This window comes from Cricetulus griseus, assembly GCF_003668045.3.
Source record: "Cricetulus griseus strain 17A/GY chromosome 1 unlocalized genomic scaffold, alternate assembly CriGri-PICRH-1.0 chr1_0, whole genome shotgun sequence".
Lineage (NCBI taxonomy): Eukaryota > Metazoa > Chordata > Mammalia > Rodentia > Cricetidae > Cricetulus > Cricetulus griseus.
This window is the reverse complement of record NW_023276806.1, coordinates 172,986,768-173,006,469: the sequence shown is the minus strand read 5'-3', so window position 1 is coordinate 173,006,469 and position 19,702 is coordinate 172,986,768. Positions and strand designations below refer to the sequence as shown.

At 42.1% G+C, this 19,702-nt stretch overlaps 1 protein-coding gene across 1 annotated transcript in view; it reads right to left on the bottom strand.

The window, feature by feature from the left end:
• Positions 1–19,702, bottom strand: part of Fbxl13 (F-box and leucine rich repeat protein 13) — a 198,368-nt gene that overhangs the window by 22,822 nt on the left and 155,844 nt on the right. The window contains exon 18 of the mRNA XM_027393433.2: positions 9,568–9,651. Coding sequence (XP_027249234.1) covers positions 9,568–9,651 — 84 coding nt within the window. The remainder of the gene's footprint in view (positions 1–9,567; positions 9,652–19,702) is intronic.

Below are 19,702 nucleotides of genomic sequence, written 5' to 3'. Positions count from 1 at the left end.
CATGAAGAGGATCTTATGGGAAGAAAAGAGGAAAAGCCAAGGCCCAAAGCAAGCATTCACAAGGAAAGTTCCATATTTCATATTAAAACTTGTATGGCAATCTGGGAAATAAATGTTCCTTCAACCTGCTCAACTGTGGTCTCCAAAGCAGATCTCCAGGCAGCAGAAATGACTCCAAATTTCTACTGCTTTCTCTTTCTTGTGTTCTCTTTGTATCATAGCTGTTGGTGTGACTAACTTATCTTCTGCATTGTCTGTACCTTTTGAATCCATATCCTGTTTATCCTTATGGCCCCAGCCCTTGGGCCTGTAGACAAAGGCTAGATCAATGAGGAAGGGTCCACAGAGAATGGAGACTTCTTAATATAAGTGAGGAGAATGCATTCCTACAGATGGCAGGTGGCCCAGGACTCTATTTCCTTCCTGAGTAAGGTCTACGGACCTTTTGAACTGAGTTTGGAATCTCTGGATAAATTACTCAAATCCTCTAGGACTTGATGCTTTTTTCTGCAGCATGGGAATAACATGGCACCTTAATGCTGGCACTTGATGTGTTGGGACATTAAGTGGGTTAATATGGGCAACGGTGATTGCACAGTGCCTGGTACACAGCAGACAGTTGGCAAATAATAGCTATTACTATTGTTACCAGATTCTCTCTGGCCCTGCCAATTTTTTTGTTTGTTTTTGTTTTTTCAAGACAGGGTTTCTCTGTGTAGCCTTGGCTGTCTTGGAACTCACTATGTAGACCAGGTTGGCCTCGAACTCTGAGTTCTGCCTGCCTCTGCTTCCCAAATGCTGGGATTAAAGGCATGCACCACTACCACCTGGCCTACCGAATTTTTTAAATTGTGGAAAACTGTAGTAAAAATATTTTGATTAGATACTCTCAATAAATACATATTAATACACTTTGTAAATTATGTAGATATATAATTGATTAAACATGTTTTAAACATATATAAACAAATAAAGACTATCAATAAAAAAGTCTTAGAAATTATAGTACCTGCAAGATAGATTACCTTGTTCATTTTCTTAGTAAATGTTTTCTTTTTATTAATTTATTTTTATATTCCAATCCCAGTTCCCCTTCCCTCCTTTCCTCCCACTCTCCCTCACTTCCCACCCCCCCCCCACCTCCAATCTTCTCCTCAGAGAAGGTAAGGCCTTCCCTAGGAAGTCTACTAAGTCTGTCCCATCATCTCCTTGAGGCAGGACCGAGGCAACTTCCCACCCCCCACACTCCTATGTCTAGGCTGAGCAAGGTATCTCTCCATATAGAATGGGCTTCACTAAGTCAGTTTGTGCATTAGTGTTAGATCTTGGACCCACTGCCAGTGGCCTCATATATTGTCCAAGCTGCACCATTGTCACCTATACTAAGGGAGTCTAGTTCGATCTTATGCAGGTTCCCTATTTGTCAGACCAGAGTCAGTGACTCTCACTAGCTCAGGCTAGCTGATTCTGTGGGTTTCCCCTCATGGTCTTGGTTCCTTTGTTTATATTATTTCTCTTTCCTCACTTTGATTGTACTCCAGGAGCTTGGCCCATTGGTTAGTTGTGGATTTCTGAATCTGTTTCCATCTGTTTCTGGAAAGCGGTTCTAGCTTTTCTGGGATTGTGAATTGTAGGCTGAGTATCTTTTGCTTTATGTCTGGTATCCACTTATGAGTAAGTACATGCTATATTTGTCTTTCTGGTTTTGGGTTACCTCACTCAGGATGATTTTTTTCTACTTCTGTTTGCCTGTAAAATTTAGGATATCATTGTTTCTTACTGCTGAGTAGTACTCCATTGTGTAAATATACCACATTTTCTTTATCCATTCTTAAGTTGAGGATCATCTAGCAAATGCCCTTGTGCATGAATGTGCCTCATTTGGGTACATACCCAAATTGGTATTGCAGGGTATTGAGGTAGGTTGAGCCCTAATTTTCTGAGAAACACCATACTGATTTCCACAGTGGCTATACAAGTTTGTACTCTTACCAGCAGTGGAGGAGTGTTCCGGTTACTCCACATCCTCTCCAGCATAAGCTGTCATTGGGGTTTTTGATCTTAGCCATTCTTATTGGTGTACAATGGAATCTCAGAGTTGTTTTGATTTGTATTTCCCCAATGACTAAGGATGTTGAACATTTCCTTAAATGTCTTTCCACCATTTGAGATTTTTCTGTTGAGAATTCTGTATAGATCGATATCTACCCCATTTTAATTGGATTACTTGATAGTTTGATGTCTAGTTTTTTGAGTTCTTTATATATTTTGGAAATCAGACCCTGTCAGATGTGCAGTTGGTGAAGATCTTTTCCCATTCTATAGGCTGTCAGTTTGTCTTATTGACTGTGTCCTTTGCTTACAGAGCTTCTCAGTTTCAGAAGGCCCCATTTATTAGTTGTCAATCTCAGTGTCTGTGCTACTGGTGTTTTATTTAGGAAGTGGTCTCCTGTGCCCATGCATTCAAGTGTATTTCTCACTTTCTCTTTATGAGGTTCAGTGTAGACAGATTTATATTGAGGTCTTTGATCCATTTGGACTTAAGTTTTGTGCATGGCAATAGTTATGGATCTATTTGCATTCTTTTACATGTTGACAGCCAGCACCATTTGTTGAATATGTTTTCTTTTTTCCATTTTATATTTTTAGCTTCTTTGTCAAAAATTAGGTGTTCATAGGTGTGTGGGTTGATATTGAGGTCTTTGATTAAATTCCATTTGTCCACTTGCCTGTTTTTATGCCAATACCAAGCTATTTTCATTACTATAGCTCTATAATAGAGCTTGAAATCAGGGATGGTGATGCTCCCAGATGATCCTTTATTGTACATGGTTGTTTTGGCTATCCTGAGTTTTTTGTTTTTCCATATGAAGTTGAGTGTTTTTCTTTCAAGGTCTGTGAAGAATTGTGCTGGGATTTTGATGGGGATTTCATTGAATCTGTGGTACAATTGTCATTTTTACTATGTTGATCCTACCTATCCAAGAGCATGGGAGATCTTTCCATTTTCTGATATATTCTTTAGCTTCTTCCTTTAAAGACTTGAAGTTCTTGTCATACAGGTCTTTCACTTGTTTGGTTAGAGTTACCCCAAGATATTTTATGTTATTTGTGGCTATTGTAAAGGGTAATGATTCTCTGATTTCCTTCTCAGCCTGTTTGTCCTCTGTATATAGGAGGGCTACTGATTTTTTTTTGAGTTAATCTTATATCCTGCTACATCATTGAAGGTGTTTATAATTTGTAGGAGTTCTTTGGTAGAATTTTTGTGGTCTCTTACATATACTAATCATATCCTCAGCAAATAGCAAGAGTTTGACTTCTTCTTTTCCAATTGGTATCCCTTTAATTTCCTTTTGTTGTCTCATTGCTATAGCTAGAAGTATTATGTTGAATAGATATGGAGAGAGTGGACAGCCTTGTGTTGTTCCTGATTGCAGTGGGATTGTGTTGGCTCCCTTGACATTGATCCAGGCTTGAAGTTCAGGCCTCCCTCTTACTCTATTTCTAGGCTTTCTTAACAGTACACCATTGGATGCCTGTATCTCAGAATGGTTTAGTGACACCACAGATCCTATTATATATTTGGACTAAATGAGGGGAGTTCTTTTCAAAGTATACAGTGTGATAGGTGCATGAAGAGAACTAGGGAATGGGAAGGATAAGCAATAAACAGCAACAGAGAATATACACTTGAAAAACAAAGGAAGGAAGACCAGGAAAAGAACAGAACAATGTATCTTCTACTTGGAAATTATATGTGGTGAGCAGAATTTGTTGGAAGAATTCCAGAATGGTTTCTAGCTTTAGATTTTATCTACAAAATAAAAATGGGCCAGGCAAGACAAAGCACTACAGGACACCCACACTTTGCTTTTCTCAAAGGAAGTAGTCTAATTGCCTGGCTTCCCTAGAGCCCATGTAGACAAGAAGGGCTGGGAAATTCATTATACTGTATTCCTCAGGCAGGAAAGGCTGCTGGTTTCTGTCCAGTCACCCTCTTTACTTGTTGTCCTTTTTCTTACATTTTCTCAAGAAAATGGCAGCTGAGACTAAGTACAGCCTCTTGAATTTCAGGATCTCTAAGAGACTAAGTTCAGGGACCGTCAATACGGCTTCAACCCTTCATTTTAGGATATAGTAGAACCACGGATGATCTAGTCCAGGGAGGCGTCCAGCCTTGCAGAAAATCTCAGAGCTGGAGTCAGGTGGGTCTGTGTGACCCTAACACAGTCTTAACCTTCACTTTCCTCATCTTGTAAGAGGTAAATAAAAATATCTATACATATTTCACAGGCTTTGGGAAATTCTCACTTGTCAGAAACAACACCCATTCCCAAAGCTGTTGACTCAGGAGTCACGGACCTACACTGCCTGCCTGGGATACTACCTTAACCTGGAAGACCGTGAGGGCTTTAGAAAGGAAATATGGCAAGGACATTCTAAATGGACCTGATTGAGCTATTAGAAATCGTAACTCAGTAAACCTAACCATGTTGCAGGCCGCCTGCTCACACCAGGCATGAAACAATGGACAAATCCTAGGTGTCATGGAGGAATCAAAAACAGGAGTCAGCCCTCATATCATGGGAAAATGGGATCCCACTCTTGATTTCTTTGCCTTTTTGCTTGGCCTGCAGGCAATCTGACAAGTTTTGTTTAACTGTAGGCAAGTTTCATCTCACATGTGATAACTAATACTCTAGGGGAACTTAGAGGCAGGGAATGCCTCCTAAGGATTATCTTGCTTTTAATTTTAACTCTTCTCCTATAGTTGGTCTCTGTGGAAACTAGACATGAAAACAACAGATGTTTGGGTCAGTTAGGAAGTGCAGTAAAACTTCAGCTGTCCACTAATTCTCACAGTGGCAATGGGCAGGAGGAAAGCCAGCACTGGGGGGTGAGGGGGTGGGGAGAACGTTTACTCAGCTTCACCTGACTCTTTGCCAAGAAAACATGGTACCCAGCACTCCAGAATCTCTTGGAAGCTTCTAAGCTGTGGGACTCTGAGAAGCTGTTGAATCCCACATCCTTTGAAGTCTGGCAAGTTTCAAATCCTGTCGGACTGTTTACAATTGGAAACACATTAGCTCAAAGAGCAGCCGAGTGCTGAGCTTCTTGCTTTGCTCCCAGCCATAGAAGAAACAGTAATGACCTGATATCTGTGTCGCCCCCCCTCCCCCACTGAGTCTCCAGGCATTCGCTGCTTTATTGTAAGGCTCTGGAGACTGGATGATCAATGCAGCAGTGATTTGTAAAACGAAGCTCTTCATTGTTCCAGTTTTGTGGCTTTTGCCTTTTCAACAAGTTCCAGATGATCACCCCTTTAAATTAGTTCCTCTTCTCAGATACTTTAAAAACAAAATCAAAGTCTGAGTCCTCTGGGAGTTCCATAACAGACCGTTTAATCAGTACTTCCCAAACCTAATCTGGAGTGAAAGACGACAGCAAAGGCTTTTCTGGGTGCTACAGCCAGGTGCTAAAAGAGCCCAATGTGTAGCTGGGTAGTAGTGGCACACGCCTTTAATCCCAGCACTTGGGTGGCAGAGACAGGCCTGTCTCTATGAGTTTGAGGCCAGCCTGGTCTACAGAGTGAGTTCCTGAACAGCCAAGGATACACAGAGAAACCCTGTCTTGAAAAACCAAAAGAAGGAGGGAGGAGGAGGAGGAGGAGGAAAGAGAGAAAGAAAGAAAGGAAGGAAGGAAGGAAGGAAAGAAAGAAAGAAAGAAAGCCTAACATCTGCCTGTCTTCCTTCCCCAGAGTCTCTGCTGCACCACAGGCTAAGGAGGAGGCCAGTTTGGCTAGGAGTCTTGATTGATTCCCTTTCAACCCATGAACACAACTTTATCCCTGGAGACTAGGTGTAGTTATCAACATCTCATACTTTGATAATTTTTGCATGACTTAACCCTGGAAACTAAATGGAAATCACTGTTGGTTTTTTTAATAGTTGCTAGGGAGCTGACTCATCTACCCATCTTTGACATTGTAAGTCAGAGGCTACTGAGATCAATTTTGGCTTAGCAGTGGAGGGTAGAGCTATCAATGGATAAAAATTATTGATGAAAATCTTGCATAAACAATATTTTAGAACTAGTTAAAAAGTTAGTGAATCAAAGTATTTTAGATGAGGAAAGAGTCATGGGAGAGTGATGAAACTTTGCTGTTAGGGTCCATGAATAAACCTTTCTTAAACTCCAAACAGACATGTCTGCAACAGACTGGCCAGAGGCCAGAGGCCAGTCTGGGGGAAGAGGACAGTTGTTGAACAAGGTGGATGCTTGGACTGTTGAAAAGCCAGCACAGGTGCACACACACACACACATTCACACACACACACACACACTCACACACTCACTCATACACCCACACACACTCACACCCCACCCCCCCACACACACACGCACACGAACATACACAGGCACAGGCACATTCACACACACCCCAGACATAGGTTGGAGGGGGAAAATGCAGGAGAGACAATGAGAAAGAAACATTTTTCCTAAATAGAACATCTGATCTTGTGCAACTAATAATGGAATAAGTCTGTGTCCCATGCTTCTTTAAAAAGGTATCTTTAGATTGTAGAAAATAAAGAGCAGTTCTGAAAGCTTAAACTTTTTAAAAAGGCATGCTAGCATTTACTGCGTGATCATATAACTAGCGTGTGAGCACACATTTTCGCATCTGAAAGTGGAGTAAACTTGGGCACTGTAGAAGCGTGGAGAGAGATTCCTGGAGCCCACGGGATCAAAAACAAACAGCCAAGTATGGTGCTTCCCTAACTCTCAGTTTCGGTCTCGTCCAGAGAAGTGGTTTTTTTTTTGTTTGTTTTTTTTTTTTTTGTTTTTTTTGTTTTGTGTTTTTTGTTTCTTGTTTTTCCAGACAGGGTTTCTCTGTGTAGCTTTGGAGCCTATCCTGGCACTCTCTCTGTAGACCAGGCCGGCCTTGAACTCACAGAGATCTGCCTGCCTCTGCCTCCCGAGTGCTGGGATTAAAGGTGTGTGCCACCAACACCTGGCCAGAGAAGCGTTTTTTAAGGGATGGCTATTTAGAGGCTGACATCACAGCACTGAGGAATGTAATTTCAATATTAGAAATGTCAACATTTTTAACTTTTATTTGGGGCCTTCATGCACTCAATAAACACTTATTTTAACAGCTACAATTATCTACAACTGAACTACTACTACTACTACTACTACTAGTTCAAACAAACGGTTTTTCTCCCAAGCAAACTAGAGTCATGGCACAGAGTCTGGCTTCTCAGCTAGAGTACTCCTGGCATTTCAGCCAAAATGTCCTTTGTTTGGGCTCTTCACAACATGAATTCACTTCACGACATGAATCTTACTCCTGGCCCATGGATGAATGGCTAAATGAGTGATTGGGAGGTGGTTAAGTAGATGTGTTCACACTGTATAAACATTTTTAAAATATGATACTGTATCTCAAATACATACAAAAATTATTAACAGAGGTGTGTGTGTGTGTGTGTGTGTGTGTGTGTGTGTGTGTGTGTGGACTGATTTAGGAGCAAGACTTGTCAAGAACAATGTTAGCCATTCCTAATGATAAAATGTCACATTAATACTAAGTTATCTTAGTGGCACATTCATTTGCAATCATGATTAACTGTTTTGTTTTTAAATCTCTGATCTGTCACTTTTTCCAAGTTTTGAAAGCCTGACTGTATGCTAATGTATAAGGCTTTGTGTAAATGCATGTTTGACCTTATAAGTACCCCACAATTTACACTTACACAAATCTTTGGTTCTTTTCATAGCAGGTCACACGCACCATATAAGCATCTGTAATTCTATTTATTATAGAAATGATTTTGTCCCATATGAAAGTTTTCAATTCTTTTGGGCTATTTGTCTTGAAGCAGTATTTTGTTTTCGGAATAACTCTCTACAGTAGGCAGAGTTGGTGCCATAGACTAAAATGAGGAGGAGTGGACTTTGCTGCACACCACAGCTTCTCAATATTCTCAGCAGTGATACACTTTCTCTTATATTACTGCACTGTTCAGACCCAATGGGATAAAAGAAAGCAAAGCTAAATGACACGGTGGGCACTAAGCCATGTTACCAACCCTTCATTTCCATAAAACTGGAGCTAAAGCTGCTTTCCAAAGGAGGTGTGAAACCTTGACTATTATAACCTCTCAGCCCTTAGCTTCTTATATGTAAAATCAGAAAATTGGTTTATATGTTGCAAGTTTCCTTCAGCCCCAAATATCTGTAAGTCTCTGCTAAGGTGTAAGCATGAGCTGACCTGGTGGCCTCCACAGCGATCCAGTTTGTGCATTATTCCAATGCTGCTCAATTACTCATTTGAAGCTTCGTAGTAAGTCATCCTCCAATTTGCCGTGCCCCAAGCATCTCTATTTTCTGTGGACTTCTCAGGTAGAGCTGCATGATCCAAGTACTTGTGGGATTAACCCTTTAACCCCTGTAAAAAGTATCTTATTCTTTCCCTTCGATGATTCCTTTCTTCCTATTTAGTCTAATGTTTTCCTAAGTAGTGGAGGCTTTTATCTTTCAACATGCTTTTATGGGATGCTTCCAATGCCTAAACAGTTTCCACATGCTTAATTTTCAGTTTTTCTTGTTCAATGCATTCTCTCTCTCTCTCTCTCTCTCTCTCTCTCTCTCTCTCTCTCTCTCTCTCTCTCTCGGTGCTAAAAAAAACATTCCATTGTGGCTTACTTGCACTTTATGGCTTCCTGCATGGTACTTGGGCCCTGGCTATGGACCCTTACCCTTCTCAAGAATTCCTCAAGTATCAGTTGAGCACATGATAACTCATCTCACTTACTTAGCTCATCCTCTCTGTTCCGCTGATGTACACTACAAACTGTGTTTGGATAACTTAAACTCCAAACCGCTAAAAATCTGGTGTAGTCTCTAAACTCCCCCAGTTTTCATGGTTAGATTATATAATAGTTTAGTTTTCCATTTTATAGACTATTTTCTCTATATGCAAAGACTTTGGGCCCCTACTTATTCTATGAGCCTGACACAAAGTTGAGAGCCAATAGATGGAGAAAACACGAGGACACAAAGCTCCTTCGGTACCCAAGGCCCTAGAGAGCTGGCCCAATGAAGTGCATTAGTTACCTTTGTGTTGCAGTGACCAAAGCCACCTGACAGAAGCAGGTTAAAAAGGAGGGTGGGCACTGGCTCATGGTTTTGGAGAAACCTCAGTCCACTGTGGTGGGGAAGTATGGCAGCATTCACTGTTGCCACAGTGTGTGGCAGAGACTCCTACATGGAATAGACACAGGCCAGACCCAGAGGCAGGTAAGCTGAGAGCTGGTGGCGTGGTCTACTCCACCAGCCAGGTCACATTTCCTAAGTCTCCAGGCCTACAAGCCAAGGACTGAGTGTTCAAACAGGAGCTTCAAATGATGACACCCATCGTTGACTCTGTGACTGAGTTTCAGACTCACATGTATTGTGAGTTGTCTTCTATTAGTTCTTTCTATTGTGACTTACAAAGTTTATTCAATTTGAGCTTAATTTTTAATCTTAACTCTTGGAAAACCCTAATCATCTTACCCGAATTCCCATGTCAGTGATGTTGGTACACTCAGACAGAGAAACTTCCCTCAGCTTCCTGTGTCTGGAAAGTAAGGCCAAGCCCTAAGAAAATAAAGATCATTTTGTGATTACAATTTAGTATGGGATGTATCCAAGAGCCATTTGTACAAACCAATGGCTTAAGCGAGCAATCATTTGTGCAAGCTAAATAAAATTACCTGCCTTCTGGGTCATACTTCTTATATCTAACAAAGCACAGCTTACTTTGGCAAGAAAACTATTAGTATTAGTCACTACTAAACCATTAAATAAAAATTTTCAGTTGTCTCTAATACTTTGCAAAAAATAAAAGATAAAAATGCTCCCAAGTCCCAGAGCTAGAAAACCCCTTAAGAAATCACCTGTGGCTACTGTGTACAGACAAATGCTACGGGAACAATGTTATCTCAAGACACTGGACACTGTTCATGAATCCTGAGTTTCAGGTACTTACCTATTCCTAACCTAAAACACTCAAAATCTCCAGTTCATTTCAGGGGTCTAATTTCTGAAAGATAAAGGGAACAGATCTTCATAATGGTCTATTGACACAAGCAGCCATCAGTAGCCCACTTTCTCTTTGGTTGTAAAGACAAGACAGTAGATTGCCTCTCCTGGCCCTCACATGGCTGTGCCATGCCACTTCTCAGCAGTGTCCTCCAGAAGTAACTGGACAACTCCCTGGCCCTGCGACATGCACTGATGACTTGGTGAACCAGCTTACAGCCGTTGTCCTGTTGGGTATGTGTACTTGTTTGCTGGTGCTGAGAATGAGCATGGGTCCTTGGCAGGCACGCCAGTGTTCTCCCGAGACACAGCCTTGTCCTCTCTGTCTTATTTTGGATTAAAGATCGTATCAGAATCCTATAGGAAATGCATTATACCCAGTCAACAGGAGCAGGACTTATTTTCCAGTCAGTGAGTCCAAGCCCCACTGATAGAGCAATGTTGGACATGGCCAGGGATGTGTCTCTTTTTGTAATTTGTCTGCAAGGCTAGTTTACATTTTCTTGATCTCAAGTGCAATGTTTGAGCCATAACGGAAAATAACTTATGCAAATGTTAGATCTTGTTTTACCCCCTGTAAATAACTTTCATTTAAAGAAAAGATTTCATTTTTAAATGCAGGTGCTGTGCTCTGTCTCCAGGGGAGGCCACTGTGCTGGGCCCCTGCCTGCCACTGTGACCCGGGAGCCTTCTCCTGGCATGTTCTCTTTCCTGCTTCGTGCTTTCAGAGCAAAGACTGTGGGGCCCTCGCACATTCTGCGATCCAGATGTGGGCGCTCTTTCAGTCCTGCTAGGAGGACTGCAGTGGTTGAGCTCTTCCCCCACAGAAACCAAGTTCTTTGAACAAAAATACCAAGACATGCGGAGTTCATCTCTGTGTCCTACACTTGAAAATAGACATGACTCTGGGAAACAACCTAGAAGCAGTTAGGTTTCACTGTGGTAGCCAAGGCAGAAGTTTTAAAGCTTAGCCACAGAAGTTCACTAACTACATAAGACACTTTTCAGTCATTTTGCTCCTTACCACTTCACTAAAGAAAACATTAAGAATTCAGATACAGGGGCTGGAAACATGATCCAGAAGGATAAAGCCCTTGTCATGCAAGCCTGATAACCAGAGTTGGCTCTTGGAACCTGGATAAAGAAGACAGAGAAACAAACTCCACACATGAGCTTTGGTACATGCATCTCTGTCATATACATCCAATAATAATAATGATGATGATTGTGTTAATAATTTTAAATTAAAATATGAACATGGAATGCTACATTTAGTATTACAGTCTCTCACTAAAATGCACACACTCAACAGTGCTTAAGTATAGAATGATATACCACACTCATCTACTAAGATGTCTATAATTAAGAAGAGCAACAATAAAATGTGAGAGTGTGGAGATGAGAAAACTGACACATAAGAAAAGCAAAATGAACCAGCCATTCTGGATAGCATAACCGTATCCCAGAAGACAAAGCACGGAGTTAGCATGTGGCCCAGCAATGATAATCATCAAGGGGCTTATAGCTTAGAATACAACATGTCTACACACACACACACACACACACACATACACATACACACACACACACACACACACACATACACACACATACACACACACACATACACACACACACATACACACACACACATACACACACACACACACACACACACACACACACACACAATTATGCGTAAATGTTCTTAGTGATGGTATTTAGAAACAATATCTACCAAGGAATGGAAGTGTAAATAAAATGCATTTTATCCCTATAATAGAATGCTAGTTGATAAGATAAAGAAGTGTTGGTACATATAATTGAATGCACAAGCCTTGAAAACATTGTTCTAAGTGAAAGAAGCCAGACCACAAACAGCACATGATTCCACTGACATATAAAGTCCAGAAAAGATAAAGAAAAAAGATAGATCTATGCTTGCCTGAAGCCAGCTGGAGGGTGTGACAAGCATGGGAAAGGGGTCTGGTTAGGGATGATGAAAATGTTCTGGGGTTAGGTTATGGTGATACAGCTCCATAGATAAACCAACAAAATGAAACCTACCGAGGGCCCCATCTCAATAAAGATCTTGTTAATTGACAATTGTTTGATAAGAACCAGAAAATATCCCTATGCCATCCTTCTGCCCAAGATGGATGCAGACATTGCCTATGTGTCATGATCATTAACAAGACCGCCTAAGTGATATCACTGTGCCTGTGCTGATGAATTACCCTACAGCCTTGTAAAAGTAAGCCGAAAACCATGAGGAATAACTTCACTCCTGACAGCACACCTGCCCTGTCACTTCCATTTGAATAAACTTTCCTCATTACTTTTGCGGGTGTGAGCCTTCATTTCAGTTTCTGAGTGAGAAGTCAAGAGCCTGGAAGTTCCCAGCCCACACCCTGACCATCGGTAACAGATGAAAACAGTACTTGGGAAATCTAAGAGGGAGAGCTGCTGCCACCAAGATGGCTGCAAGGCTGGGAATTCTTGACAGAACAGACTTTTCTTTTTTAATTAACATTTTTTCTTTTATTTTATATACCAACCACAGTTTCCCCTCCCTCCTCTCCCCCATCTCCTCCCCACCTCCCATCTGCTCCCCTTCCCATCCACTCTTCCTCCTCCTCCATTCAGAAAGGGACAGGCCTTCCATGGCACAGCAAGTTGAGAATAGGGACAAGCTCCTACCTCTGTCTAAAGGCTGGACAAGGTGACACAGCATGGAGCACAGGTTTCCAAAAGCCAGCTCAAGCACTGTGGACAGGTTCTGATCTCACTGCTTACAAAGAGACCAAGCTACACAACTGTCCCATACATGCAGAGGCCCTAGGTCAGTCCCATGCAGGTCACTAACTTTGGTCTAGAGTCCATGAGCTCCCACGAGCTCAGGTCAACTGTCTGTGTGGGTTCCCCCATCACAACCTTGACCCCCTGGCTCATACAATGCCTCCTCCCATTCTTCAGCAGGACACCCAGGACATGGCCCAGTGCTTGGCTGAGGATCTCTGCATCTGCTTCCATCAGTTACTGGATAAAAGCTCTCTCATGACAATTAGGGTAGTCACCAATCTGATTACAGTAGATGGCCAGTTCAGGCTACACATCCACTATTGCTAGGTGACTCATCTGTGGTCATCCTTGTGGGGTCCTGGGTGTTTCCCTGGCACCACTTACTCCCTGACCTTGAAATGCACCCACATTAAGACTTCTCTTTTGTTATTCTCCCCCTCGTCCCTGCCCCCAATCCTCCTCCTGCACCCAGTCCGCCCAACCCACTTCCTCAAGTTACATCCTCTATCCCCCCATCCCCACCTCTACCCCCAGTTTACCCAGGAGATCTCTTCTATTTCCCATCCCAGGGGAAATCCATGCATCCCTCTTTATGCTGTCCTCTCTGGGGCTGTGGTTTGTAGGTTGGTTATCTTATGCTTTACTTCTGATATCCACTTATGAGTACATACCATATTTGTCATTCTGGGTCTCGGTTACCTCACTCAGGATGATTTTCTTATAGTTCATCCATTTGCCTGCAATTTTTATGATGTCATTGTTTTTACAGCTGAGTAATACTCCATTGTGTAAATGTACCACATATAGGTTGCTTCCAGGTTCCAGCTGCTACGAACATAGTTGGACAGATGTTCTTGTTGTAGGAATGTGCTTCTTTTGGGTATATGTCCAAGAGTGGTATAGCTGGGTCTTGAGGTAAATTGATTGCCAGTTTTCTGAGAAACTGCCATATTGATTTCCAACAGCAGTGGAAGAGTGTTCCCTTTACTCCACATCCTCTCCAGCATAAGCTGTCATTGGTGTTTCTGATCTTAGCCATTCTGACAGGTGTAAGATGGTATCTCAGAGTTGTTTTGATTTGTATTTCTCTGATGACTAAGGATGTTGAGCAATTCCTCAAGTGTATTTCAACCATTTGAGATTCCTCTGTTGAGAATTCTCTGCTTAGGTCTGTACCTCATTTTTTAATTGGATTATTTGGTGTTTTGGTGATTAGTTACTTGAGTTATTTGCAGATGTGGAGTTGGTGAGGATCTTTTCCCATTCTGTGGGCTGTCGTTTTGTCTTGTTGACTGTGTCCTTTGCCTTACAGAAGCTTCTCAGTTTCAGGAGGTCCCATTTATTGTTCATCTCAGTGTTGAGAATAGACTACTCTAAGGCATTTGTTGCATTGAATTTTCCTGGGGAGACACACATGTCTCTTCACTCAGGGCACCAACAACACACCACAATGATGATCCCATCCAAGTCAGTTTGGTGAACTAACAAGTTTACTTAGCTGGTTTTCTGGAGCATGAGTGAAGGGTTACTCGTAGTATAGAATATTGATAACCCCAAACAGCTGTATCACCAAAAAGCCCATTCCATAATACATGACTGCTTCCCTATAGCTATGTAGTAGAACCTCATGCTCCAACTCCTGCTACTTTCTTCACTCGCCCTTCCACCCATCCTTCAGTATCTCCTGAGACCACATATAGCTGGTGCAGGTTACATACAGCTAAGCTGGGCACAAAGAGCAGCAACCTCGGGTGAAGGCCCAATGACCCTCCAACCCTCACACCTCCCACTGTGAAGAGATGTCACTAGGCCTCATCTTGTGGGTTTCCTATGCAGCTGCTCTGATTGAAAGGGTAGTGGCTGCCGTATTCAGAGGACACGTTCCGCAATAGCAGGGAACAGAGTGGCAAGGTCTGTAAGTGCACAGCACAGTGGAAGTGATTTTCTGATGGGCATCTAAAGATTTCCTGAACACTGGTCCTCAAACTGCTCCAAAGGGGGAAACTCCTGGCCTTGTTGGTGTTACTTCTTGCTTTCATTTCATATTACAGAGTAAACATGCTGGAAGGGTTGGGTGGTTCCAAGGTTTAACTGCGGGGTGGAGGGAGAAGCCAGTAAGATGGGGTTGTCAGGCCTCAGTCAGAAAAGGGAGGTGGCCTCCTTCCTGTGAAGTCCTGCAATATTGCTATGGAAGGTATTCCTTGTTTGCCCAAAGTCAGCCAAACACACGAGGCCTTTTGCAGAACAGAGGTCAGTGTTTGTTTCCCCAAAGTATAAACAGAGGCTAACTTCATCATCAGAAAGGCTTCATCATGCAGCGGAAGGGCACAAGTATAGAGACCCACTGCCAGACATCATGCATAGGGAGAAACCTTGGAACACTCTGCCCTCAATGGGATGTCTCCATCAAATCCCTCCTCAGGGATCAGGGACCCATATAGAAGAGGAGGCAGAAAGAGTGTGAGGGCCAGAGGAGATGAAGGACACCAAGGAAACTAGGCCTTCTAAATCAACAGGGTCAAAGCACACATGAGTTCACAGAGATAGAGGCAGCATGCACAGGGCCTGCAAGGTCCGCACCAGGTCTTCTGTGTCTGCTATGGCTTCCAGTTTAGTGTTCTCAGGGAATTGCTGAATGTGCAAACAAGCAGGTGTCATTCTGTTGCCTTCTCTTGGGCTCTTTTCCTTTTGTGTGCCTGTCCTGTCCAACTCCGATGTGATAGCTTTGGTTTTATTTTGTTTATTTTGTTATTCCTTAGATGCCTGTGCTTTTTCTAATGAGAGACAAAAGGAATGATTCTGGATAGGAGGGGAGCAGGGAGAAACTGGGAAAAGTAGAGAGAGGGGAAAGCATAACTGGTATATATTGTGTAAGAAAAGAATCTATTTTCTACAATAAAGCATTTTTCCTCCAGGTGACAGTGAAGAAAGGAATTAAGGGTTGCTTGGACAGTTGAGGTTGATGCTGTGTTTCAGTGGGCGTTCTGAACCTGGTTTTCACAGATGAAATTTATTTCTATGAAATGGAATCGGGAACTCATTAAATTTTATACACATGCTTATTCAAAAAAGAAAAATCTATTTTCAATAAAAAAATTTATTTTTTAATTTTAAAAAGATGCTAAATTGCCTAGATGGCACACAGGAGAACAGCTGGTGGGACAGTCTGGTGAACTGTTGGCAGAACTGTAGGCTGGGTGAGAATTCAAGGCTCCAGGCTCCCAGCAAGCACTTCGCTTCTCCATAGCCCACAGAACTGAAGGACATGGAACCAAGATGCCCAGGAAGCTATCATGGGAAAGTGTCTTATGCTACAGTATGAGGCTCACTGAGGGATGTGTTCTCAAGACACAAGATTCAAAGGAAAGCAGACACCAAGCCATCCTAACAAGTCTGTGGTCACCCAGGGTGGCAGAGGTAAACAATGTGGAGAATACATTGTTATACCAAGACCAAAATGTAAAAGAAATGGGACCATTTGGGAAGTATGACTGCTTCCGATTGGAAGGCAAAGGTGGTGGTCTATTAGAACTTTCAAAGAGGAAGGGAACTTGCATTAAACTGAAAAACTGTGATTTTGACAAGCAGTAATGTAATGGGCAGCCTTTCAGTCAAGGAAACTGAATGAGCAGAGATTTCCTTTGGAAAGTGAGTTGCTTGGAAGTAGTTCAGTTTGGGGTCCCTGGGATCAGCGGAAGGAAAAACAGATCCGTGCACACGAGACATTTGGAGCTGAATAATTCTTGAACATTTTCCCCCATTTAACATCTGGATTTGTTTAGCTAATGTAGACAGACATCAGCAATGAATTGGTTACTGAAGGGTGGGATGGGGAGTGTGTTGGGGTGGGGGGTGCCTGCTCTGGCCAAGTCATCCCATGCCTGGCTTGGAACACCACCAACACAAATATAAAACATCTTCCAACTCTAGATTGAAAACATTCTCACTTCCAGAAAGGCTCAAAGAATACCTTTATGTCCTTTACCTAAATTCTTCACCACGAGTGTGGGTGTGTAGGCCACAGGACAACCTCAGTTGGCATCTTCCTTAGGTGCTATTCCCTCTGGTGGTGATTGTTGTTTGCTGGGGGCAGGGCTCTCTGATCCAAGGTGGCCTGTGAGCTTCTACTTGCCCAGAGCTGGGATTGTTCTCATCTATGCCACCGCACCTGGCTTTGCTTATGGGGTTCTGAGGATTGAACCTGGGTCTTCATGGTTTGAAGACTGACCACTCCCCCCATTGCTTATGGGGTTCTGAGGATTGCACCTGGGTCTTCATGGTTTGAAGACTGACCACTCCCCCCAGCCCAGGACACCTTTAGAAGCGCGCTTGACAGTTCTTACATGTAATGCCTCACAATATTCGTTTGCCAGCTCATGGTTTGGCTTGGTTTTGGGATGTCACCTGAATGTTGCCACATCCTCTTGGGAGTCTATGTCAGGCTTCTCCACCACTAGGAATGTCACTTGGACACTTGATTTATGGCTGACTACTATACTACTTCATTAGAAACATGGTTCCCTTTATTTAATAAGTGCATTCTTTCTGGGTGTTAGAATACAGTTTGACCATAACCTTCTGGTCTACTTTTAGTATTTCTTGGTGATCCTTGTCTTTAAAAAGTTTTTAAATATAGATTTTTAAATTCTGTCCTTCATTTTAGATTTCTTAGCTGGACTTTATTTAAAACTTTCATTTTCACCGGGCGTTGGTGGCACACACCTTAAATCCCAGCACTCAGGAGGTAGATGCAAGCGGATCTCTGTGAGTTCGAGGCCAGCCTGGACTCCAGAGCGAGTGCCAGGATAGGCTCCAAAGCTACACAGAGAAACCCTGTCTTGAAAAACCAAATAAATAATAATAATTAATAATAATAATAATAAATAAAATAACACTTTCATTTTCTTACTGAACTTTCCCTTTAATTCCACCAAAATTTTGGGGAGGTACTTTGAATAAATTAAGGCTTTTAGACCCGGTACTGCCCCAAGTTCTGTGTGGTGTTACTTGGGGATTGTTTTATATACTGGGGATTGAGCACTCGATCTCATGAATTCTGAGTACACAGCCTAACCACTGAGTTATGCACTCAGCCACCTATAAAGCTGAGTTTAACTTGCCCAAATTCTTGTTTACGTATTTCTGAAATACAAGCCCTGTCTTTACTGGGGGAATTGTGTTTCTTGGTGGTAAAAGATGGTACTGAAGGGAAACACTCATGATCTGCTGATCTCTCAGAATGAGCAGCTGACCTTGATTTCATAAACAAACCACGCCCTATATGTGAAAATGAGACGAGTGAAAACTACCTAAACAGATTAGCAGTGTGATGGTGAGGCTTATCTTTTCATACTCATATGGCTTTTCTTTTGAGATGCTTAATTTTTATAAAAAGCCTGGAGAATAGCCAAGGCATTATGGAATGTGAACATTACAGCAAATATAATGTTGTAACTTATTTGGCAGCCGAAATGCTATAAACCATCCTTGTGAATAGTTTGTTTCAGCTTAGAAATTCACTTTTATTTTTAGAATTTATTTATTTATTCACTTTTTATTTTGAGACAAGGTCTCAATATATAACCCAGGAAGCCTTGAGCTCTGGACCTCCTGTTCCAGCCTCCTGAGGGATTACAAGTGTAAGATACCATGCCTGTCTCAGCAATACACATTCGTACAAGCGTACCAGAACAGTGAGCATGGAGAGGGTGGGATCATAACCTGTCCTGTTTGTGATTTTAAAAAAACGAGGTTTCATTGATTGCCCAGATTTTCATTTATTTCTCATAAAGGATAATTAGTAAGCCTGCAGACACTAACATAAACACACTAAAACAAAGATTTCACCCACAGCTGCAGACCAAGAGAAAATAAGGACTTGGTAGGGAAAGAGGCTTCTTTAGTTCAGGAATCTGGTGGCTGGATACCCCACCCTGCAAAGAGGTCCATGACTGAACCACAGCATGGGAAGCAGAAAGAGAAGGCCTTGCCTACAGATGTCAAAGCCTAGAGGGGCCTCTCTCTGCAGCAGCGTCTCTGCTGATACAGCACTAGTCTGTTTGTGAGGCGGGACACCCTATGACCCAGTGGCTTCCCACGGGCACCATGAATACAGGTAGCATGACCTCAGCACTGCCACACTCTGGGGGAATCCCAGAACTTGATCTTTTGGAAGGTTACACCACTTCAAACCATAGCAAACTCACTGGAAAACCACCAGCCAAACAAAACAGAGGGGAAACTGAGGGAGGAAATTCTGACTTTATTTTCATACTCAAGCCCAGAAGCCCTGAGCAGTAGCAGGAACTAAAAAGGAGTAAGAAAATAATGAATTAATGAATAAGTTTCTCAAGAAGAGAAGAGCTGAGGCTATGGCAGATCTGTTGTAAATACCATTGCATACATGCTTAGGTGTAAACAGCAGGGTATAAAGTGCATGCAGAGTGTACATACACAGTACAATCTATTAACTCTCAGGAGTGGGCAAACTATTTAAGTGTATTTTTCTGTAACCCACATTTCTTTTGGTGCTTTTAGAGTGTTTGTGAAAAATAATTTAGAATAATTTGTAGGGAAACTCCAACATGAAAATCATTATTACATTTCTTTAATTAACAAAGAATTCTATGAAGTATTAACTCCGGGCTCTATTTCTTCACAGAGTCGCACGGTTCTGGTTCTAAACTATACCATACAAATGTACCAATATTCAAGGGAAGTACCAATATTCAATGGAAGTACCCAGCTAGGAGCACAAACACGCCTCATTCTCCCCAAAAACAAAATAATTCTTTCATATAAAAGC